At 33.2% G+C, this 22631-nt stretch overlaps 1 protein-coding gene across 2 annotated transcripts in view; it reads left to right on the top strand.

Moving 5' to 3' along the window:
* The window catches only part of LOC128231429 (uncharacterized), a 54269-nt gene that overhangs the window by 19978 nt on the left and 11660 nt on the right, over positions 1-22631 (top strand). Inside the window, exons 2-3 of one of the 2 annotated variants that reach the window (XM_052944245.1) lie at positions 21555-21618; positions 21841-21855. In XM_052944245.1, coding sequence (XP_052800205.1) covers positions 21555-21618; positions 21841-21855 — 79 coding nt within the window. The remainder of the gene's footprint in view (positions 1-21554; positions 21619-21840; positions 21856-22631) is intronic. The other variant, XM_052944246.1, reaches the window with a different exon arrangement.

Below are 22631 nucleotides of genomic sequence, written 5' to 3'. Positions count from 1 at the left end.
TAGATATCGTCTGCTATATAATCTATATAATCTGTAACTGTCGTTAAAATATGTTTATTTGTATATTTTATCAAAGCATATCTTTATTTAAGATTCCATGCGTTCTTTAATCACCAAAAAAACTAAGATTTCATAGAAAGTCAGTAAAATGGCATGTCTCCGCAATCGTAGCTTTCGTTTTAATGGGGGAAATAAAACATTCATCCATCAATTTCAAAAGTTCAAAAAAAAACCTCACTAGATATTCCAAATTTCTTGTCATCATATTTAATTAAACAAAGAAAAAAAATACTAGTTCATTTATTGAAAAATAATGATTTTAGTATGTGTGCATTATGGTAGCATATTACTGCCGTATGATAAACTGTTCACGTTTGCGAATTGTTTCGTTTCGCACTTTCAAGCCTGTATTTATCTTACCAAAACATTATCGCGGATATGAACTAGATAGCTAAATAATTATCGCGAAAATTCAGTGGTTAACATAAAACAATTATCTTACGGCAGTAATATACCACCATAGTGTATAGTAAAAATTGGCGTGATTTCGATTTCTCAGACGCAGAAACAACTCGGTAAATACATTAAAGTTTAAGGAAAATATATTAGACGTAACTTGAAACTTGAAACTTGTTTATTTGCTTAAACGCCTAATTCTACATATAAATACATATTCAATGGCGTTGTACAATAATGAATTATAAGATCATAGAAGCAATACAACAATACAGACACAAGCATTAAATAACCAGTAATCAATGAAAAAAAAAATCACGAATATTAGCACACAGTACACAACATTCATAGTTCAATGAATAGTATATAAATTACTTACAACATGATGGGTGTTTACCATCGTATAAACAGACAACAGCTCGGCAATATATTGGTAAATAGTTCATGGGTATACATTTTAAAACAATGCATAATACTCTCTGAAAAGATGGGTTTTCAAATGTTTCTTGAATATGTTTACTGAATCACTTTGTCTAAGGCTCGGAGGCAGTTCATTCCAAAGCTTAGGGCCAAGAGTTCTAAAAACTTCTGTCACTGAAGCCAGTGAAGGTCTTTTTCTTATTTAAAGGCACACCATATCATCCTATTGATGATTCCGAGGATCGTAGTGTGCGGTTTGAATTTTTTCTAGACAAAAGTTCAATAAGGTATTGAGGAGCATTTCCAACGGAACAGTTATACATATAAGTGAGGATCTTAAAATTAATTCTTGCCTTTATGGGCGTACACCGTACGTTGCATGAGAGAGATCAGGCACATGGGTTAAGTTCTGAGAAGAATCTAAGCGATAAATGTCCTTACGATTGTTTTATTGAAACGCAGTTTATGCCAAAAACGAGGCTACGACTAGAAAGTTGCGATATTAAGCATAACGGTCTTGTTATTTAAATGACATGTAGTTAATATAAGTGCGCCATTGGCAAATTAATACAGAACTGACACACAATATGATTATAATCATGCAAATATAATAATATACTGCTCAATTATTGCACATGTCTATCATTAAGTCTGCAGAGCCTTTGATGTTCAAATTACCAAACTTTTTGCATAAGCTTGACATTAAATGTGCAATGAATAAAACGCTTCTGTTTTACTTTGATTGTAACATTGGCAATACTTGTTGCATCAATTAAAAATGTTTACCAGCTAATACCACATGCCAATATGATTTAGGCACTGCACATTTCTTTTGAGATTACACAAACAAACAATAAAGTGTCGCCGACTTGCTATTATTATTGTAAGGAATACAATTAATCAATCCCCTTAGCAAAATGGTTTGATCGTAAAAGTCGGAAGTGTTTGTGAACAGGGGGCCAAATCAATCACAACTACGAGCTTTCTAGCAGTAGTTCTTATAGTACTTATAATATGATATATTCTATATCACATGTTTAATTGTACTTTAACCATTGTCTTATGCAACTCATTTAAAACATTTTCCAGAAATTCCAAATAGAAGAAGATATACAAAACTACAATGATATGTTTCGAATCCAGAGGTCGGTATCGGAATGTCCCATAAAAATGTTATCTCTGCACTAAGTTTTACATCAGATATATGCTGTCTAGAACCGTGTGCACAAATCATCAAAATAAAAGCAAAAAATGGCTTATCAGCTAAAAGAATCTCTGTTGCTCCGGAGCAGACATGAGTAATGATGGAGTAAGATGTTTTTTGCTGCCTGCATACAATGGCGAAACAAATGTTAATAAAGTGAAACATAGATAGTCAGCTTTATCAGGATTTAAAAGATGTTTTTTGGCAGTTTATTGTCATACAGGTACGATGGTCTTCATACTTATATGGGTCGCAGAATACCAGCACAATTACCAAGGATATGTTGAATGTGTGGAGGGTAGTACACAGTAATCTATGCGTATTGTATCCACTATAAAGTCGTTTTATGAATCCCATTTTTACTTTGCCTCATCTGACTCATTCCCAAATTTTGCATTCATTTCTGCACGTTTCATCGATATTAAATGTGCATTGCAAAAACGCCAAGTTTGCTTTCGTATTCATTTTTCAAAATCCAGACGAATTATAGTTATACTGATTAACTATTTATGTGATATAAATAACACATCTGGGTTGAAACAGTCAGTGAACAGGTTTAACCAGGATAATTGCCGCGACATGGCCTATTTAGAACAAAAATAACAGAAAAATGGACTTCCTGGCGAGAGGGTCTGGCATTCCTTCAACCGCTAAATTTAATACACGTGAACAGGATTTGAAGAGATAACAACTATTTTATCTACATCTTGTTAAACTTTGTATGATCTAATTCTGACAGCAACGACACTTGAATTAAATTACGATACTTCCATTTCTCGTTTACGTACACGTTGATAAAGATGCAAGCACACATTCGAGATTGGATAAAGGTTATATTATCTGAGGTGTAGATAGCATAAACGTTCTAATTATCTAAGATGAATGATCCTTACAAAAAAGCGTTTTACACATATTAATTGTATAATGTATGGTTTCCCAGCGGTTATCGGCTTACATATTTATTCCCTGTTATTTTGACCATCAGATACCAAGAAAAGTCGTAAATCAAACTAAACTATCTACGAACGGCCCAGACAGAAAAGATTTTTAAACCAATACTAGAGGCATTTGTTATGCTACCCAAAGATAATAAGACATGGAATGTTTATGAACTTTGTCGGAACTTAGAAATAGCCTTGTCCCAAGCCATGGATTAATTTACGAAAACAAATTATGTATGCTACGCAATACTGTTAACTTTTATTCGTTATTTTCATTTGATAAGAAATGTCATTTTTTGCGTACGATGAACAGTTTAGATGTGTGATTAAGTTCTAACTCAATATAATTTAAAGGAATGGCAGATATCCACAATTGGAGGAGGATTCGCTGATTGAGATTTGAGCGATTTAAGACAATCTGGCAAGTGCTGTTATCGGCAGGCTTTATCGATTACATAAAATTAATGAACGTTAGCGCTGTAATAAGACGCCCTAAAATGTTTAAACAGTTTTGAATTACTGTCTTTTTTGTGTATATATTACCAACATTAAAGCTAAAATTAACCTTCACTGGAAAATTACAGCATTAAGTCCAAATTTATGTATCATCTTAATGCGAAATAATGAAAGCTTAACCGGCACTCAACGAGAAACAAGACAACAGAAATATAAAACAAATTGTTCCTACGAGGCCAAACTACCTAGAGAATGAATGTTATCCATAGCTCGGGTCAATCGAGGTAAACGGGGCGAGGGTGATGCCTCAATTATTTTATGAAGCTTCCTAAGTGTGGAATGTTTGGGCTTCCAAGGAAACTCTCCATTGATAATATACATACAATATTTCCTCGGAACTAAGATGCACGAGCAAATCGAGCAGTGCAACTTTTGGCGCAGATCTATCTTATTTGAAGAACTAATTAAATACAATGCATGAAAGTTAGCGTATTTGAACTCACACAACGGTACACATATCTAGGGTTTTGTCTGTTAAATTGAACAAACTTGAAATAGATATACGCCATTTCAATCTTCAATGTCTGTTAAAACAATAAACCCAATTGTGCACGAAATACAACGTTGATCGAGAACTTTCAGAATTTATTTGCATATCGGCAATATTTTCAAAAATTCTACGGTCTTCTCAAACATGATAGTAAAGGCGACAAACAAACCGAGATGCATATATGTGTACGAACAGGAAGGAATGAACGTGAAGTGACATATACAAGGGAACCGAATTGATATGGATAAATTTGACGAAAGTTAGAGGGGATTTAAAATATCGTTTAGATGACAAAGATTCACTAAGACGCTATATGAATACGCCCCTAAATATGGATGTAGAATAACAATGTTAATTTGAAATTAAAGACATAGAAGAATGTTTTATGCTTAATCAAGTGTATAACAATGCAACTTTGACACCCCCGCTATCAGCTTGATAATTGAAATAACCTCATAATAGGACTATAATTATTTGATAATTTAGTAATTTATTATATACCTATCGCATTCCTTTTCCATATTCGACAATAATAATGAACAAATGGAACAATCAATACCACGCTACTGCCGTTTTCTTATCCCGTAGTATGTTAGTGCCTATACACACTAATGTTCATTGAAGACTGTACGATATTTATTTATGAATCAATAAAAAAATATTGTTCTGTATTTCGAAATGTTCCACCTGGTTGTTTTGTTGAAATTTAAGAAAATACACAAATTCATAAATGCAATTAATTATTGACGTCATTTCTGGAATATAAATTTCGGGAAATGCCCTGTGAAAGCTTTGGACATGAGGGTTAGGTTTATTTTCTATATTTAATTTTCCATCAGTATCGTACTTTTCAGCTTTAATGTCTATAATAGTGTACCATAAAATGGGAAGTAACCCCTCGAAACTTATCCTAAAACAACGGCAATCCCCTTTAAATTATGGAACTATTCAAAGAAGGCATTTTATAAGAGAAAGGTTGCTTTTCTGACGATCTATATTACGTTTTAAATTCGGTCAGTGTATAAAACATCTATCTCGACCGCTACATATCTATATAGTGGATACATGTATTCATGATACGTTAATTGAGTAGTAACGATGTTATATACGAGCGTGTTTACCTAGCACTTGTTACCGTGGCTTCTTATCATGTTAATCCGGACCACATGGTACTGTTTTATAGTATCTTTTATTGATGCTGCTTGTCGCTTAAATCGTTTCGGGCTTGGTTTTTGTTATATTACAATGTGGTATTTTTGAACGTTTTTATAACAATTATGAGTATTGTTATGATTATAATAATTATTTTTATTGTTATTTTTTATTTTGATTACAATTATTATTACGTTTAACCATTTTCCGAACTTTCCTCCAAATTATCTGTTTTTACTCTCGTAATTGCAGTTACACTATAACGTTTCAACATTACTAATGGGTGTCAATTTCCAGTCCTTTTAACCTGTATGACATCGTCTCGTAACTTGTCTACATTGCAGACGTAACCGGAACGAGGTATTCCACCAGCTGGGCCGATATTCAGGATTTTATTTCCTTCTACAATGTTTCAGACAGGTCTATTATATCTTATGACTAGGAGTATGGACATCATTAGTAAATACCATGTTTACAAGGCCCTCTAATTACCATGTTACATTCCAGGGATATTCAATAATAGCCGTGAGGTCACTAACCATTGAAGCAAATACTTACAATTCACTAATAGGTATATTCTATTTAAGAGTGCAGAGATACGCCATGAAGTCATAGGTTCGTTGTAGTATGAGCTAGATTCTGACTCGCTGATGAACTTTATAAAGAATCTTCAAATCATACAAATTGTACATAGTCCTTTAAATCTGAAATGTCATCAGCTAATAGATACAAGTTGTATTACTCATTTCGTATTAAGATTGAATACAACTGCAAGCCATGTTTAGTTATATAACAATAAGGAAGTTGCTAAAACGAACAGTTTGAAACTGTTTTTAACTGGTCGTTTGTATTTAAACGTTCGGACATAGCGAGATGAAAGAAGTTTTTAAATCCAGTAAAACAGCTTGAGTGCTAATGTAAGAAGTTAACAGCAAATAAGCAATAGTTTGACAATGTGTTTGTTTAATACAAACGCATATGGTTTGTTTCACGCATTGGTGCAGCCTTCTTAACAATGAGAAAACATTGAAAACACAATTCACGGACCTAAATACAAGCATATTTATTCGGGCTTGTTTGTCTCCAAACCCCTATGATACACAAATATGTTGTTGATTCCTTTCTGATTACAAGCAGTTAACATAGTTTAGCTCATGAAAGCTCTAAAGAAGTATTGCCATATAGTTAGTGCTAATATTGGTGTCGCCACTAGCGCTGACATCGTTCGTGTTTAAAAAACGTTTTAATAGTTCCTTGACACTTACGCAAGAAATTAGATTGACATTTTGTTTGCTCTAAAGAATTGCCTTTGCTGTCTGTAAAGCTTACTCTTGAATTAACTCAGTATTTTTTTCTATCTGATTCATATTCCAAGTGTAGCAAAATTGACGTGGTAATACGAGAGGCATTGTGCAACGGCAAGTAATTGTTTAAACATTCCTGCAAAGTTTTAAGGCACGCTCTTTCTCTAGAAATATTAATAGAGGAATGGTTTCCCGTTTAATTAATATGTTCCGCCATGGGTACATATAAAAAATAAGTGTTGTTACAGCTATCGGGTGCATGGTTGTTCTTGTGAATGAAGCTTAACCATAATGACATATGTGGATTATTGTGGCAAATAGTACTTAAAAAACGTGATACACAGGTAAAGCCAATAATTATACAACTCATTTTCATTGACATACCTAATCTCAACATCAGAAGGCATGTTGGAAATAATTAGCAGATTTATTATCAACATAACTAAATTAATTAATTCTGTATTATATAATCTTACTAGGTGGCGTCAAACGAGTTCCTAATATAACCAGCTTATGAAACGTAATTATACGTATGAGTGTATATAACTGTTTATGCAGAATGTTGCTTAAAATATCATAAACTCCTCATTTTCAGCACAGTATTTAACTTTATTTTCAAAGGTACAGATTTTTGGTTTGTCGGTTGATTCATGTTAAACATGATTTTAATAATAATGACTGTAGAACAGACAAATATTTTATAATTGTCTTGGCAAGAAACGAAGTCTCTTTACTAACAATGGTATTTATTGGATCAACCGTTTTTTCCTTACAACTTCAAAGAGCAAGCACTTGATCTGTGGTCCAGGAATAGTTCTTGTAATCTGGCAAAGATTCGATATTTCAGACACCTTAATTAATATGATTATATATAGCTCTGGGAAAAAGAATCTTCGATATAAGTAGAAATAATGTTGGCCGGATGATATTCAAGTAGGAATATAAGCATCAACGAAGTGCATTTTTAATTCATGTGGCAAAGAGAGCAGACATTGTCGATTCGATTGGAAACGTTCCGCACTGTTTAAGACCTATCAACCATACATAACTAATTGATTCAGCAACCATGTGTTTCATCAACAGTGTAAGATAGTCCATAAAGAAACGCTCTCAAACCAACTGCTCTCATATAAAGTTATACACTAGCAGTGCCATTACGGCCTTGACTTGTATCGACAAAAGACAACCTATTAAGGAAACATTAACGGCATATACAAACAAAAGGTCCCACAAGAGCATGAAGGTTCCAGGTTTCGTGCTGATAAACTTTTGCTGATAAGTATAATGTCATTCAATATAAACTGGTAAAATGCGAATGTTTGTATCATTTTATGTATTAATTCTGCTTGGAAAAAAATATTTTACATAAATCAAAATGTATTTCATACTGAACTTGTGTAACCCTTTGAACGGCAAGGAATATATTAAGGTTTATCGCGTGTCAGCACATGATACATCCAGGTTTTCGGGATAACGAATCTAAAGTAGCTCTTAATAAAGAAATCAAACTGAGCAAATATGATTTGATGTCAGGATAACTTATGAATGGCTGAACTTTCAGATAAGGATTATTGAATTAATGCTTGGAACTCATAACGTTTTGGTGATCTTGTATGTGATTTCGTTTTATATTGCGATCTGGAATATTTTGTAACCGTATCAATCAGTTGATTCATGTAGTAAATATTCTTTCAGATTTAAGATTAAAACGTCAAACGTAATATAAGGTATTTTGTTTTTGTATTAGATAAGAACTCTTGTATGATTGCAGACGTATTAAATGAAAGAATATTCACTCAATGTTGTGTCGTTTAACATTGTTTGTTGATGTTCCATTTCTTACGAATCTCGAAGTATGGCTTGCACTGCGTTACCCAAATACATGGCATACGGGCCATATGCAAAATTAGGGACTGGGCAGATGGTCTGATGATCCGATATGAACCGCAGCTTTCATATGGTGGAGTTTCATGTAGCATCCTCAGTACACTGCTCAGTCAGTAAAATGCATATAGTCCGAAATCATGCCAACGCCATGTTCAAATGTCGTACTAAACCAAAGTGTTCACGCCATCCAAGGCGATCTCAAATTTTACAGCTTCAATAAATAATACAAAATTCATTTTTACAGCATTTTATTTCAATATTGTTCTACTTAAACTTTTTAGCGTTTACAGTAATATCATTTTAGTAAATATAACGATTCTTGTTTATTTTAAATAGGTTAACATTCACTTGGTTTTCATTTCTGCCAAATGTTTGAACTCTTAAACCTCGTTTGTATATCAGTTTGACTAGTCTGCTATTCCTATCGTGGCTTATGTGCAAAAAGTCAGTTATCTATTATAAATTATTATAAGCCATTATAGATACCGATTACTTCCTGTACAACACTGCTGCTATGTATAGATACTGCAACAAAAAAAACGTCAACATATTTTTGAAAACTAAACTTATCAAGAATATAATGAAAACCACGTTTACTTACAACAATGTATCTCTTACATGTACAAATCCTCGTACACGATGCGAATTTACAACCTTCGTCGTGTGACGATGACTATAATGATTTTTTATTAGTTGGCTGCGGGGTGCGATTTCTGTATAATCGCCCGCATATATTTAAAGCAAATGCCGTTTGTTAAATGCCTGCTTTAAGACTATTATATATATGTGTTAAATCATGACGATGGTTAGGCTGTTGATCAACACACAGGTGCTTGTTGGAAAATCTCTTAAGGTTAGGATGATATTTGGTTTGACAGCTATTGGCAAGAGAACGGAGCGTTTGCACATCAGTTAGAAAAACTTTGTTATGCAAAGACTTAAATTGATTAAACACGTGATTAACTTCACTGTCTGTGATTGATCTCTTTCTATTCCGAGTATCACACACTTGTTTTAGATTTTAGACAGTGAATATTGTTTTTTTCCTTTGGAAAAAAATACGATTTAATCTAGATTACTAATCTTATTGATGTGTTCTTTAAAGAGGGAACAATGGTCAGATGTATCCCCGGAAAACCGCTCAACTCGTTTGGCCTATCTATGCGTAGAACGCTTTTCCAGAAAAAAATACTGCTATATATGTTAACGTTTCTTTATCATTGGGAGCAATCCCGAGCCATTGTCATTGTTATTAATAGTAATAATTATAATAATAATTATAATAATAATTAGAAGAAGAAGAAGAAGAAGAAGAAGAAGAAGAAGAAGAAGAAGAAGAAGAAGAAGAAGAAGAAGAAGAAGAAGATGATGATGACGAAGAAGAAGAAGAAGAAGAAGAAGAAGAAGAAGAAGAAGAAGAAGAAGAAGAAGAAGAAGAAGAAGATGCGGAAGAAGAAGATGATGATGACGAAGAAGAAGAAGAAGAAGAAGAAGAAGAAGAAGAAGAAGAAGAAGAAGAAGAAGAAGAAGAAGAAGAAGAAGAAGAAGAAGAAGAAAACGAATGATAATACCTGTGAGTACCTCAACTTAGAGTGAAGATTGAGTTCTTCTACCCAGTTGTGTTAAAGCAAAAATATCGAACTTTGTGTAGTGCAAATAACAAGTAAAACTTGACACTGCGTTTCACTTTGCAGTTAAAATACAAATGGTTTCGATACTATTTGAAAATTCATTTTCATTTAGGAAACATATGGACAGAACATCACAAAGACGACGGTATATATGAAAGTCTCAAATACAATAGAATTCACTGAGAGTAGTTTACCGTTCAGTGCATGTGATGTGATAATACAATGAAAACTAAAGGGACAAACCCAGTAGTTAAAAATTCAAAATTAACTCTGTTTAGGGACTTGGGACAAGGACTAAGAAAGACACTGAACAATATAAACACAAATACCACATACTCAGGTACACAGAATAAAGACAGACAAAGCAGACATCAAATTAGATCCACGTTTTTATACAAAAACGCATACACTGTTTACTAGTGAAATGTACTCATATGTTGAACTGGCAATATCAAAGTTTGATATAAGAACGGAAAGGTATCAAGCTTGTACTGAAAGTTAAATATATTTCGTTTCTGGAATACTTGCCATTTCCCTCTTGGCATTAATTACCGTATTAACATCATTGTAATCTCACGGGTTTACACCTACAAATAATCTCTAGTCATTATGCTGGTAGATTAACATGTGAGAACGTCGGTTGTTTTATTTGAAGTATTGAATGACAGTGATACCGCTTGGTGAAAAGCTTGTTTATTGTTTAATATTTTCCCACATTGACTGAACGTTTTTGCCCTGCCTTCAGTGAATAACATATGTCGGAGGATTAATGCCACTATCGTTCAATCACAAGTTACAAAGTTGCATGTGCGTAAAGCAACATGCATTCGTCTCGTTGTCTGCCAAACAATACAACATACACTACAGGCACTGTACTAGCTTTAAACATAAATTCCAATCCAAGGTCAAACATACAAAACGAAGCACACACGACAAAACACAGTTTACATCGATACAAATATATCGTTTATCAATAAACATTTGGGTCACTGCCTTGGAACGGAGGGCGAACACAGGAGTTCACCGTATGGGGTAAAACGGTTATCGAACGCCAAACTTCTCAATTTTCTTCTTATTTTCCAATAAGGCTAAATTAAACTTAACACTCGTTACTTGTTCAAAGGTAGATATAATGGAGTATGAACAAATTACCGTTTTGACCAATGGGATACAATAATTTCAATACGAATACAAATGTGAAGAACCGTATCAATGGCGTTCCTGTCGTCTAGAAAAAGAACATGAGAGGAACGAAAATTGGAATGATCCTTTCACAAGTTTAGAGGGTTTTGTTTAGTCTGGGAATAGTTCAATGACATTAAGGACAGAAGAACCGTAAAACTCAAGAACTTACACTGCAATACAGCACTGTTGTATGTTCGACTTCTTGACCTTTTTTAAAACCAATATTTTATATACGTGTTATATTGTAAATTCCAGCAACTTACTGTGCTACAACATAATTTGCATTTTAATTGAAGCGCTAGCAGTCTTTATAATCCAGTCATCTATTGCAAGGTCACTCACAAGATGATGTCAATGTTATCGATAAATCTAAGTCGCTGAAACGTATTTTGGAAGATTGCAAATTCAAGAAAGGGAGTCATAAGACAAGTAAGCAATTATATCAGAGGAATCCGAAACGACATGTGAGGTCTTACCGTTAATTGTATGATAAGGCACGTGTTTTTAGGACCATGGAATTTTATCAGATTCTCTTTTGACTGATCAAGTTTTATTGTGACAAAGTTTTATCTCATTATAGTTTTACATATTAAGATTCTATTTCCATTGCGAATTGCGTATTGATGTAAAATGTTTTTGAAATAAGATATATACTTTGCGATAAGTGTGTTCTGATTTATTATACAAAAACACATAAGCATGGTGTTGGACTGATTTGGTATTAACTTTGACTAGGGGTTATATTCATTTACCAACTAAGACATACTTTCTGGCCAACTGATTGATGAAATTACTGAAGCGTATCTTAGTAGACGGATAGGAACGATATTGAATACATCCCCTGTTCTACTTTAGTTCATTACTGAATACAGACGCGTAAATCAAACATACTTTAACTAACTCTGAATATAATGATGAATCAACTAAAATATTCTACGTTTAACTAGCAAATCAAGTTTCATACTAGAAATATGGCATGTTATCTAGACACGCGCCGAATTATCACCTTCCAAATAAATAAGTCACTGCTTCTTTTTTATCTTATCTGTTATCTTCTTTGGTTTGAAAACCGTTCCACGTTTTTCCAATTAAGTAGAGCATAACGCAATTTAGAATTCAAATAAAATCAATATTTTTCCTCAGATTGCCTACATTTTGTTGCAAACGGGTTTTTCTAAGATCCAACATTCTAAAAAAGTTTCCTCTTATCCAGGGTCATTTCTTAAAACGACAAATGGAAGTATTTTTCAGATGGTAAATTTGACATAACGAAGGTGCGATTGAAATGAAATGGTCGGGTAATGGAGCAAAATTATCATGTCGTTTCTTCTTTGATCAGGCCGTATGCTGTAATTACGCTAGCATTATTTGAATATCTGGTATTCCTACGCTGAACTAAACATTTGGTCGTCAATGGATATGACAAAAAAAACAGTTTCTTTTTTCCTAATCTTTAACACAGAACTGAACAAATAGTTATTTTATGCCAGTGCAAAATCTAGTGTTTGTGCAATATGTTTTAAGTCATACATTGCAAGTTAAAACAAAAGGAATACACAATAATTAGTAAAAAATGCTTAGGGCATATACGTAATTCATAACATGTTATTGTCCGCAACAAATAGTCACAGTATTTGGTGTTTGGTAGTGCATCCGCTATCAGAGAACGGTAAGGCATTCGGCGGTTGCTATAAGACAAATGATTGTCCAAATGTCTAAAAAGTGTTTACATCTGAAATATCGGGCACCAATTACGCAATGGTTAAATTATGACTTATGATATATATTCTAGTGGTGCTCATTTTTGACAGCATGTTTCGGCGATTGCAGCCGACATGATAGATGGCATCATTGGTGTTGTTTCCTGCAATATTTTCATGATGACACAAAATGATTTGTGCAGCTGCGAATAATCGTTTCAACGAATGCAAAGAATCGAGGCACGCACGAGCGCTGTAAATACTGGCAGAGGAATGGTTTCCCGCTCAAATGATATATTCCTCTTTGGTTACAATACATATGAAATGCTGAGAAATAAAGCAAGAGACAAACCTAACAGATTGGGAGGGATGTTGTTAGCAGTTTTGTTATCGGCATAACTGTATTAACTGGTTGCCGATATACAACTAAAAATCATAAACTTGCAGGGGTCAGACGAGTTTCTAAGATAATTGAATAACATATGTTTGAGCATAGCGTTTATGGGAGTTTTTGTTCAAGAACATGTTATAAAAATATTTTCAGAGAGCTATTACCATCGCAGAGTTAAAAAAGTATGCTATGTGTATCTATCCAACACAGACTGGTCATGATCTCGACAATGATGACTATGAAATAGTGACTTGTTTAATATTACTTTGGTTCATTTATTTTTTCTACAAATAAGGCAAACATTATAGTGTGGTCGTAGAGCTTCAAACAGGTAGCAATTATCTTGTTTCTCTGGAAAAGTTCTTGTAACCTGACAAAAGTTCGAAATCTCAGACATCTTACATTAATATGCTCTTCGATTTAAGAACGTATTTTCACGATATGTGATAGTAGTTAAAATATCATCAACAAGAAGTGCATTATTAATTCATACAAGGGGGATCCGGAGGAGACTTCAAAATAAATGAGGACATATGCAATGGGTACATCTAAATGTTTGACTCTACCCCTGAAATGGTTTGCGTATAAAAAAGCAAACGAAACACAATAAACGAACGCATTTGATATTAAAGGGTTTGTTTGCAAAACAAGTCATCATGGTTAATGACATTAGAATATGGACTTCATACGATAGTATGGGACTAATTACACACATAAAATTATCAGTGGAATCAAAACCTTACAATTTTTATGTTTAGGATCGAAAGGTTGACGTTTCAACAACCAACAGTTATCACAAAAAGGATGATCAATATGAAAAGTATACGTGGACCATTTTTAAAATACTGCCAAATAAAGCCGAAACATATTTTCAACCATTGTTGGCTAATAATATGATGATACAAATGTTTGATTATGTGTATATTTTTAGCTAACATTCTTTTTGGAGTAACACATGCATCAAATTGTGCACTTGGTGTTGTACTCTCTGAACTGTTTGAGAGAAAGAAATTATAATTAAGTTTATCACATGTCATTTCATTATAGCGCCAGTTTCCACGATGTTCACTCTTAAGTGGTCGTTATAACAACGAATCATACTGAGCTGATAGATATGAAGAGATATTTAAAACGATGTTAGAACAACTTGAATGTGAAATTAATGATTAATGAAAGCTTAACTAGCATTTCATGATACGTGCGGTAGATAATATACTAATGATATAAGTATGTGATTTTGTTTTTTTATGCCTATGCAATCCCAGCACTTATATAAAACACTATTCACCTACACTAATTGCTAACTAAAGACAATAAAGCGACTTTGAACAATGTTGTATTATGAAAACTCCGACTTAATCAACCTAGGGTAGTTAGAAAGCATAGTAATGTATTAAAATACGTTAGCTATTGCCCTTGGCGAATACGGTATTTGGATCACTTTAAACTAAGCCTATGCAGTTTAAGACTAATTTGAATATTGTTTCTAGAGGAAATGGTATGTCCCTGATATGACGAAAGTTGAATTTGGAACTTTTACATTCTTCATAAGTCTGTCTCAATACAAAAGTTGGAAGCGAAGTTCAGCAATTAAACATTCATGATATCGCATTTTATTGAGTGCTAATACAGTATATTGAATTCTTCCATTGCAACATGATGTGGTATTTGTTTGTTTTGTGCAAATTTAACAAAGTAATACTTTATCCGATATGTTTTTAAATTTCGTATTGCACTAAGGTGTTTCATAATGCATCAAGGTGTTCCATATTGTATAAAGGTGTTTCATATTACATCAAGGTGTTTCATATTGCATCAAGGTGTTCCATATTGTATCAAGGTGTTCCGTATTGTATCCAGGTGTTCCATATGGCATCAAGGTGTTCCATATTGTATAAAGGTGTTCCATATTGCATCAAGGTGTTCCATATTGCATCAAGGTGTTCCATATTGCATCAGTTGCAAAAAGATATTCCATATGGCATCAATGTGTTCCATATTTCATCAGTTGCAAAAAGGTATTCCATATTGCATCAATGTGATCCATATTTCATCAGTTGCAAAAAGGTATTCCATATTGCATCAATGTGTTCCATATTGCATCAGTTGCAAAAAGATATTCCATATGGCATCAATGTGTTCCATATTTCATCAGTTGCAAAAAGGTATTCCATATTGCATCAATGTGTTCCATATTTCATCAGTTGCAAAAAGATATTCCATATGGCATCAAGGAGTTCCATATTGCATCAGTTGCAAAAAGATATTCCATATGGCATCAATGTGTTCCATATTTCATCAGTTGCAAAAAGGTATTCCATATTGCATCAATGTGTTCCATATGGCATCAAGGTGTTTCATATTGCATCAGTTGCAAAAAGGTATTCCATATTGCATCAATGTGTTCCATAAGGCATCAAGATGTTCCATATTGCATCAATGTTTTCCATATGGCATCAAGGTGTTCCATATTGCATTTATGTGTTCCATATTGCATCAAGGTGTTCCATATTGCATCATTTGTACAAAGATGTTCCATATTGCTTCAAGGTGTTCCATATTGCATAATTTGCAAAAAGGTATTCCATATGGCACATAGGTGGTCCATTTTGCGCAAAGGCGTTCCACGATGCAGAAGGTGTTCCGTATTGCATCAGTTGCACAAAGGTGTTTTCATATTGCACAAAGTTGTTCCACATTGCACCAAATCCAAAACAGTAAATCCATTGGGAGATAAACTCTTCACAGAGTTTGTCAGGTTTATATACATTTTATTGCAATACCTAATAAATGTGTTCATGCTGTGCGCATGTGAGTTTGGTTTGTGATCACCAAGCAGGCCAAGCTGGTTTTCTCCGGGTACTCACTCAACACAAGAACACTGTCTCACGTAAAATCGTTCAAACGAAAGTGAGTAATGTAATGATGTTAAAACTTGTTGCACAGTTTTTGCAAAATAAATATGTTTAAAGAAATGAATAATTTGAACGTGTTTCTGTTCGTGATGATTACCAATTTAATTCAGATTTGAGAAACTTGCAGTAATTATCAATTTTATGTATTTAGTATTTTTTTTTTCGATTGCTAATTATTATGAAAAAAGATGAATAAGTGTGTTTGCTGTTTTTTGCAGAAAAACTTGTTTGGAGATATCTTGTAAACTGTAATAGCTACAGCGAATAATTTGTTTGATAAACTCTTTTACTATGCATTTAATCCTACTTACTTATGTATCACATGGATTACGACAACTGTATTTTTTGCTGTTTTTGCGTATTATTCCAACTCGAAATTTACTTGATTTGTCATTCACGTAAATCTAAGTCAACCTTAAAGAGCATCGGTTTATTTATCTGTACTTGTCACGTGACTTTTAAATGCTACATTTACACACTATTGAATTTATATATTTTATGAATACCGCCCCTTGTCCGGTATAACTGTAACACATTCTGCTCTCATAGAAAGTCCCATACGCAAAATTGCTTCTTCAATTACGAACTTGGTATTCAAAGCAATTGCGTATACACTTTTTAATTAAGTTTTGTATCTAAATATTTGGCCGTAAGTGTGCAGTTAAATGTGAGAGATAAGTATATTGTTGCTCTGTATTTTAGAGAAAAAGTAAAAGTTAGAGTTGCGATGAATTGAGATAAAACATGACATTTAAAGGGAACATTCTTTAATCTATGTATATATAATTTATAATGTGCATATAAATCAACTAATAAGAATTACGTGTTACTCTTAATCGTACAGGAATTGTTATCTAAACACGCCCCGGATTATCACCCTTCCAGATAAAGAAGCTACTGCATCTTTCCTATCTAATCTGGTATCTTCTTTGGTTTGAAAAGCGTTCCTTACATTTCCAATAAATTAACCGATTTCGAGCCATCTTCTCCTCGAAATGCCAAAAATGTTATAAATAGGTATTTTTTTCTAGGCGGAAAAGTAACAACGCTTGCAACGTTTTCCCGCACTTTCCACTGTAATATGGCATAGGGGTACATGCATTTAAATATGAGATACTGACACTGAAACGTTCAAAACTGTATTAAACACCCACAAAACCAACAGCATTTGTCAACTAAATAATTAATTTGCTGATGTTAGGCCATTACATAACGACATTACTACTGAAGAGAAAGGGCTGACCGAGCGGAACATGAACACGTCGTTTCGTCTTTCATGACATTATTGCTGTAATTACGTTGGACATATTGAAACAGAATTTGGAACTATTACCTTTTTTGTTGCTTAATCTAGTGTTTCCATATGTTTCGGTCTGGAAAGAATATCAATAATAACGTAAATTTTAAAATTGAACCAAAGGTGATCTTAGAATTCCGGGATTCCGATACAAATCTTCGATATAAGGTTTGAAACATTTAGCTGGGTTAATAACTAGCGGTCAAATTTATCTTGAGCATGCGCATTGGAGGTGTAAAATTATGACGAGCATTTAATAATGTATTAAGATGTGATTTAATGAAACATAAAAACGCTACTCTGAACATATTACTTATGGTGTATTTTTCATCAGTCCACACTATTAACAACATGCTTTAGCCGATATGATAGATGGCACCAATGAAGTTGCTTCTTGCAATGTTGCAATGATGACACGAGGTGACTTCTGCAAATGAGAATAATCGTTTTAACATTCTGGCACGCTTAAAAATCTGGCAGAGGAATGGTTTCCCACTTAATTGGTATATTCCTCTTTGGTTACAATACAAATGAAGAGCTTTTACAACTATCGGGCGCATGGCAATGTTGAAGTATTTAAAATCTAAGTCCTTGGATAACCAGAATGTTATCAACAAAGGAAGATTGTATACTTAGCAATATAAACTGTTGACTGCATAGTACATTGTTTTATCTTTTGAATATGTCTTCATTAGTCTGACATTCTGTTCTGTTCATAAAATTGACTCTCAGTGTTTTCACTCTAATGATGATCAACTCGATAAAGTATTGTTATTTCCTTCTATGATGAAACTCATTTAGTTATGTTCAATTCGGCGAGTTATTAAAATAGTGATGCCTTAAACAAAATAACATTGCTTTATGTTTATCGTGTATTGTATTCACAAAGTGAGTATTGCCATTTGAAATGCCTTATTTCTTAACTTGCCTTTAGTGCTGCGAATCTTTGAACTTGTTATCAGCAATATAATATTTTGTTTTTCAATGCAAAGGTCTTATGTTTGACAAGTTACTTCCTCTTCCTCCTTTTTCTCCGTATAACAAGTAAATGTCTTAAAAGCGACTGACGTATGTCAAATGATGCGGCTATTTAAAAAACGATTATTTCTGCATTTTAAATCAGGTCGGTTTTTACAATGTTGATAAACATACAGTTGCTTGTTGAAGGATCTTTAATGGTTAGGATGATATATTTTGACAGGTATTGGCAGTAGTACGAAACGTTTGCACATCAATTAGATAACATCTTTTTTGACGCTTAGTCTAAAACTGGAAACGTGATTGATTTCACTGTCGTGATTTATCTTTTATATTCTTAGAATCAGCTACTGATTTTAAACTACAAGCTGTGTACTGATTGTAATAAGTAGTATATTTATGTACCGTGGCCAATTTATTACGTGGAACAATTTAGATTTTAACCTAAGCAGATTACTTACATGGTAAATGTGTATTAATAAATGGCGAACAATAATCAGATTTAGTATTGGCCTTTCCATACCAGATAGCGAAAAAACAGCACACCGTACTAGACAAATCCACTGAATCGATTTCTGATCACGTATCTTGCTACCGGCGTGTGTTGATGTCTGCATTTTACACGGTGTAGTTTATTTAAATATTAACTTAATTTATCAAGTAGAGATAAGCAACACTTATTCCATAAGTCAGTGTAAATGTGTATTAACAAAAGGCGAACAATAATCAGATTTAGTATTTGCCTTTCCCCTACCAGACAGCGAAAAACAAAGCACACCGTACCTTTCATGCTAGTGGCGTGTGTAAACGGCTGCATTTAACATGGTGTAGTTTATTTAAATATTAACTTAATATATCTAGTAGATATATACAACATTTTTTATAATTAAGTCTTTTCACTTTTTAAAAGCAACATGTGGATTAATTTGGACTTAATCCAAACAGGGTATTGACTATAGAAATGTATATATCTCAATTATGAATGAGGATGCACTTGTCCTCCGAGGGAATTGCTTTCACAAATGTTAATTCATGCCAGATGACATGGTTCCAAAAGTGCGAGAACCATGAGATCTCGTTTTTAAAACTTGTACACCATGCATTTATATTGAATTTTATTTATTTGTATTTAGGATTGTAACTCCCTAAGCAGATTAAATTAGGTACAGGCTGTACCACGTATTCTGTTCTTGATGTCATTAATAATAAGCATATTATGAGCTACTTTGGCGTATTTTAGGAATATATTGCACATAATAATTAAAAATAAGTAATTAAATTTCAGACAACTAGTCATTTGTGCAGAAAAGTAGGCTTGGACATCACGATTGATAAGCTGGTTTACTAAATGTCAGAATTTACAACACACCAAGGTCATGGCAGCTGACTCGACTTCATCATTCAATCTGTCTTTGCCCAGATTTAGTCAAATTAGACATATTCAAATAAGTCATTGGCAAATAAGAGTATAACTTAACTCCAATTTGGAGAAACAAAATCATCCATGTGGCAGTGCAAACGTTCACTGTTATACTATACGAAATATATCGTATGTAAGTGAGTTTTCATCACAGTTTGGCATGTACGTTATGGATAAAAGTTTATTTGTTGGGAAATAGCAGTATCAAGATGATGTATCATCGGCTGAACTAAACAGTATTGTTAAAGGGCTTTCAGAATTAAATGATGAAGAAGTTACAGTCGCAAATTTGTATGTGTTGATTTACGCATATATTATTTAATCTGGATTATAATTGCGCTCGCATCATTGAGGCTTATTCAATATACTTTTTTAAATTGTGTAAAAACACTGTTACATTTCATTTGAAGTTTGATTACGTTATTTTGTCGGTAGGATTTGTTACAATTTTGTTGAGTACAAGTTAACGACTAACCAAATTACGTTATGACTTTTAGCCAATGCATGTTTCGATTTAAACGCAGCTAGATGAATCTACAAACGCATATCAATTATAGAATGTGACACTTTATTCAGAAAAAGCATTACAGTTATCCCTTTACGCAGTTAATGAAATGTAGTTACAGTCAATATTACTTCACTGCAGTTAAGAGTTTAAGCCCAAATCAACTCAAGAGCAGTATCAGTGAAATGCCAAATTATTGCAATACCATACAATGACAATCTTAGCAATTAAATGCAGTCTATGATTAGTCTCCGAAGTACTATAAAATTGCTCTATAAAGAAAAGTTCGGTCAACATTGCGCTGTGTTATTCCGATTACATGTTAAGTACTATTTACATAGTTTAGATAGCAAAAATATAAATTACTTATGCTGCCATCTGAACAATCCTTCATGCAAATGTGGACAGAACGTCCTGAAATAAATAATTACATTTTATATGATTATGATCCTCTTCAAAGTGGAAGTACATGATTCCATTTGTCTTCAAGTTGATAATGTCGTACAACAAATGGTTTTTGTTTTAGTTTACTTTGATGTATTGCTCATACTTATGTAATTTGTTTCCAAATATTCGTTGGAAGTGAATTACATAGAAAGTAGAATCCCCAGTCATTGTCAGTCAAAGGCACGTTGCATAGGTATGTATAACTTTAAAGACCTTTTCAGTTCGTGCAAATGAAAGCAAAAGTCAGCAATATGTTAGGGATAAAACAAAATCCGCTCCTGGGCTTGTTCTTGTAGTTTTCAATTTATTAGTCAACATCTTGGAACTACATTATTATTGTAAAATAGAACATTTAAATATGTTTGATTAAGAATAACCTTTATGAAAAAAATACAATTGTGTAAACTGATCACAAAACCAGCAAAACCAATATGCAAATATCGTATGTTTAATACTTACAAATCTTAGGACACATTAAATGCGTATCAAATAACTTGTTCAGTATTCTTTGGAAGCATTCATGGCTTAAAACGTCCATTTCCGTAACAACGCAATATATGCATTTAGCCTAAATTATTGGCTAGCGATCCCTTATTGGGGTATGGTTTGGCGTTCCATATTTGCATAAACCTAAGTTACTAGCTAGACATGTTAGATAATACACATGCGCATAAACTATTCAGTATCTTTCAATTTATTTTTGTTCTGTTTTCAGACTATACGCTATGGCCGTTTTGGGTCGATCGACAAATTAATATTGAGCTCCCGTTCAAACAAGTGTAAGTACAAACCAATCTTTTTCCCCCGTGTGTGTAGTTTTAAAAGTTTTCTGGATTGCAACTGAATTTATTTCCATTTGAATTCCTTCTCCTTACCCCGTGCTGTGTGTTATGTGTTTGTCAGTTGTGTTGCAGTTTCGTTAATCTCAGAATTCATAATAACATATATTCAGTAAAACATTTTGTGCTACATATTTAACTGAACTCTTGTTGTTTTATTAGAGGTAAAACTATAAGGTAAGTCTTTGCATAATAAACGGAATGAGCACCTACATATCCATAACAAAACTATGTGCACTATTTTTGCATATCGTCAGCATATAGTCTCATGTCTAACATAACATATATATTTAAGTGCATGCATGTCAGATAAATTATGCAGATGAACCATTGTTATAATGCATACATTTTGAGGGGCTTCATCAATATATGGTTGGTGGTGAGGATAAAATGAATTTGAGTTGCCTTAAAAAGGGATTTTGCTTTAACCTTGTAGTTTATATTGTATTATCTTTGAAGAAGAGGGTAAAATATGTTGTTTGGACACATCAAAGTACAAGTATTCATTCTCTTAAAGCAATTGTGCGTTTAGAAGACTTGCATTTGAGGTGATTCTGGAAATTAAATAGATTTCAACCTTTGGGCTGTATATTAAAAAATAACAAAAATAATTGAATATATGTTAACAATGTTTTTTCTATTGCGCATGAATAGAGCTAGCAATTCATTAGCAATGCGCCAGCATCATAGACTCATACAAACACGCATGTGTTCAAGTAACTAAATATAAAATAGAATTAAAACTAACCGTAGATATGTCTAACAATTGTAATGATTTGATGATGAAGATATCACTTACGAAATCCGATGTAGAATTTTCCTGGTGGTGCTATCTCATAATTGTTTTGGTATTATATAGTAGAAAAACTTATTTAAAAACACAATTTAACAAACGCGATTTTTGGACTTCATCCATTACAAAATAAGTATTTCACGTCCGATTTAAGTTGAAA

Source organism: Mya arenaria, chromosome 4 (genome assembly GCF_026914265.1).
Source record: "Mya arenaria isolate MELC-2E11 chromosome 4, ASM2691426v1".
NCBI lineage: Eukaryota > Metazoa > Mollusca > Bivalvia > Myida > Myidae > Mya > Mya arenaria.
This window is presented reverse-complemented; position numbering and strand designations above follow the sequence as displayed.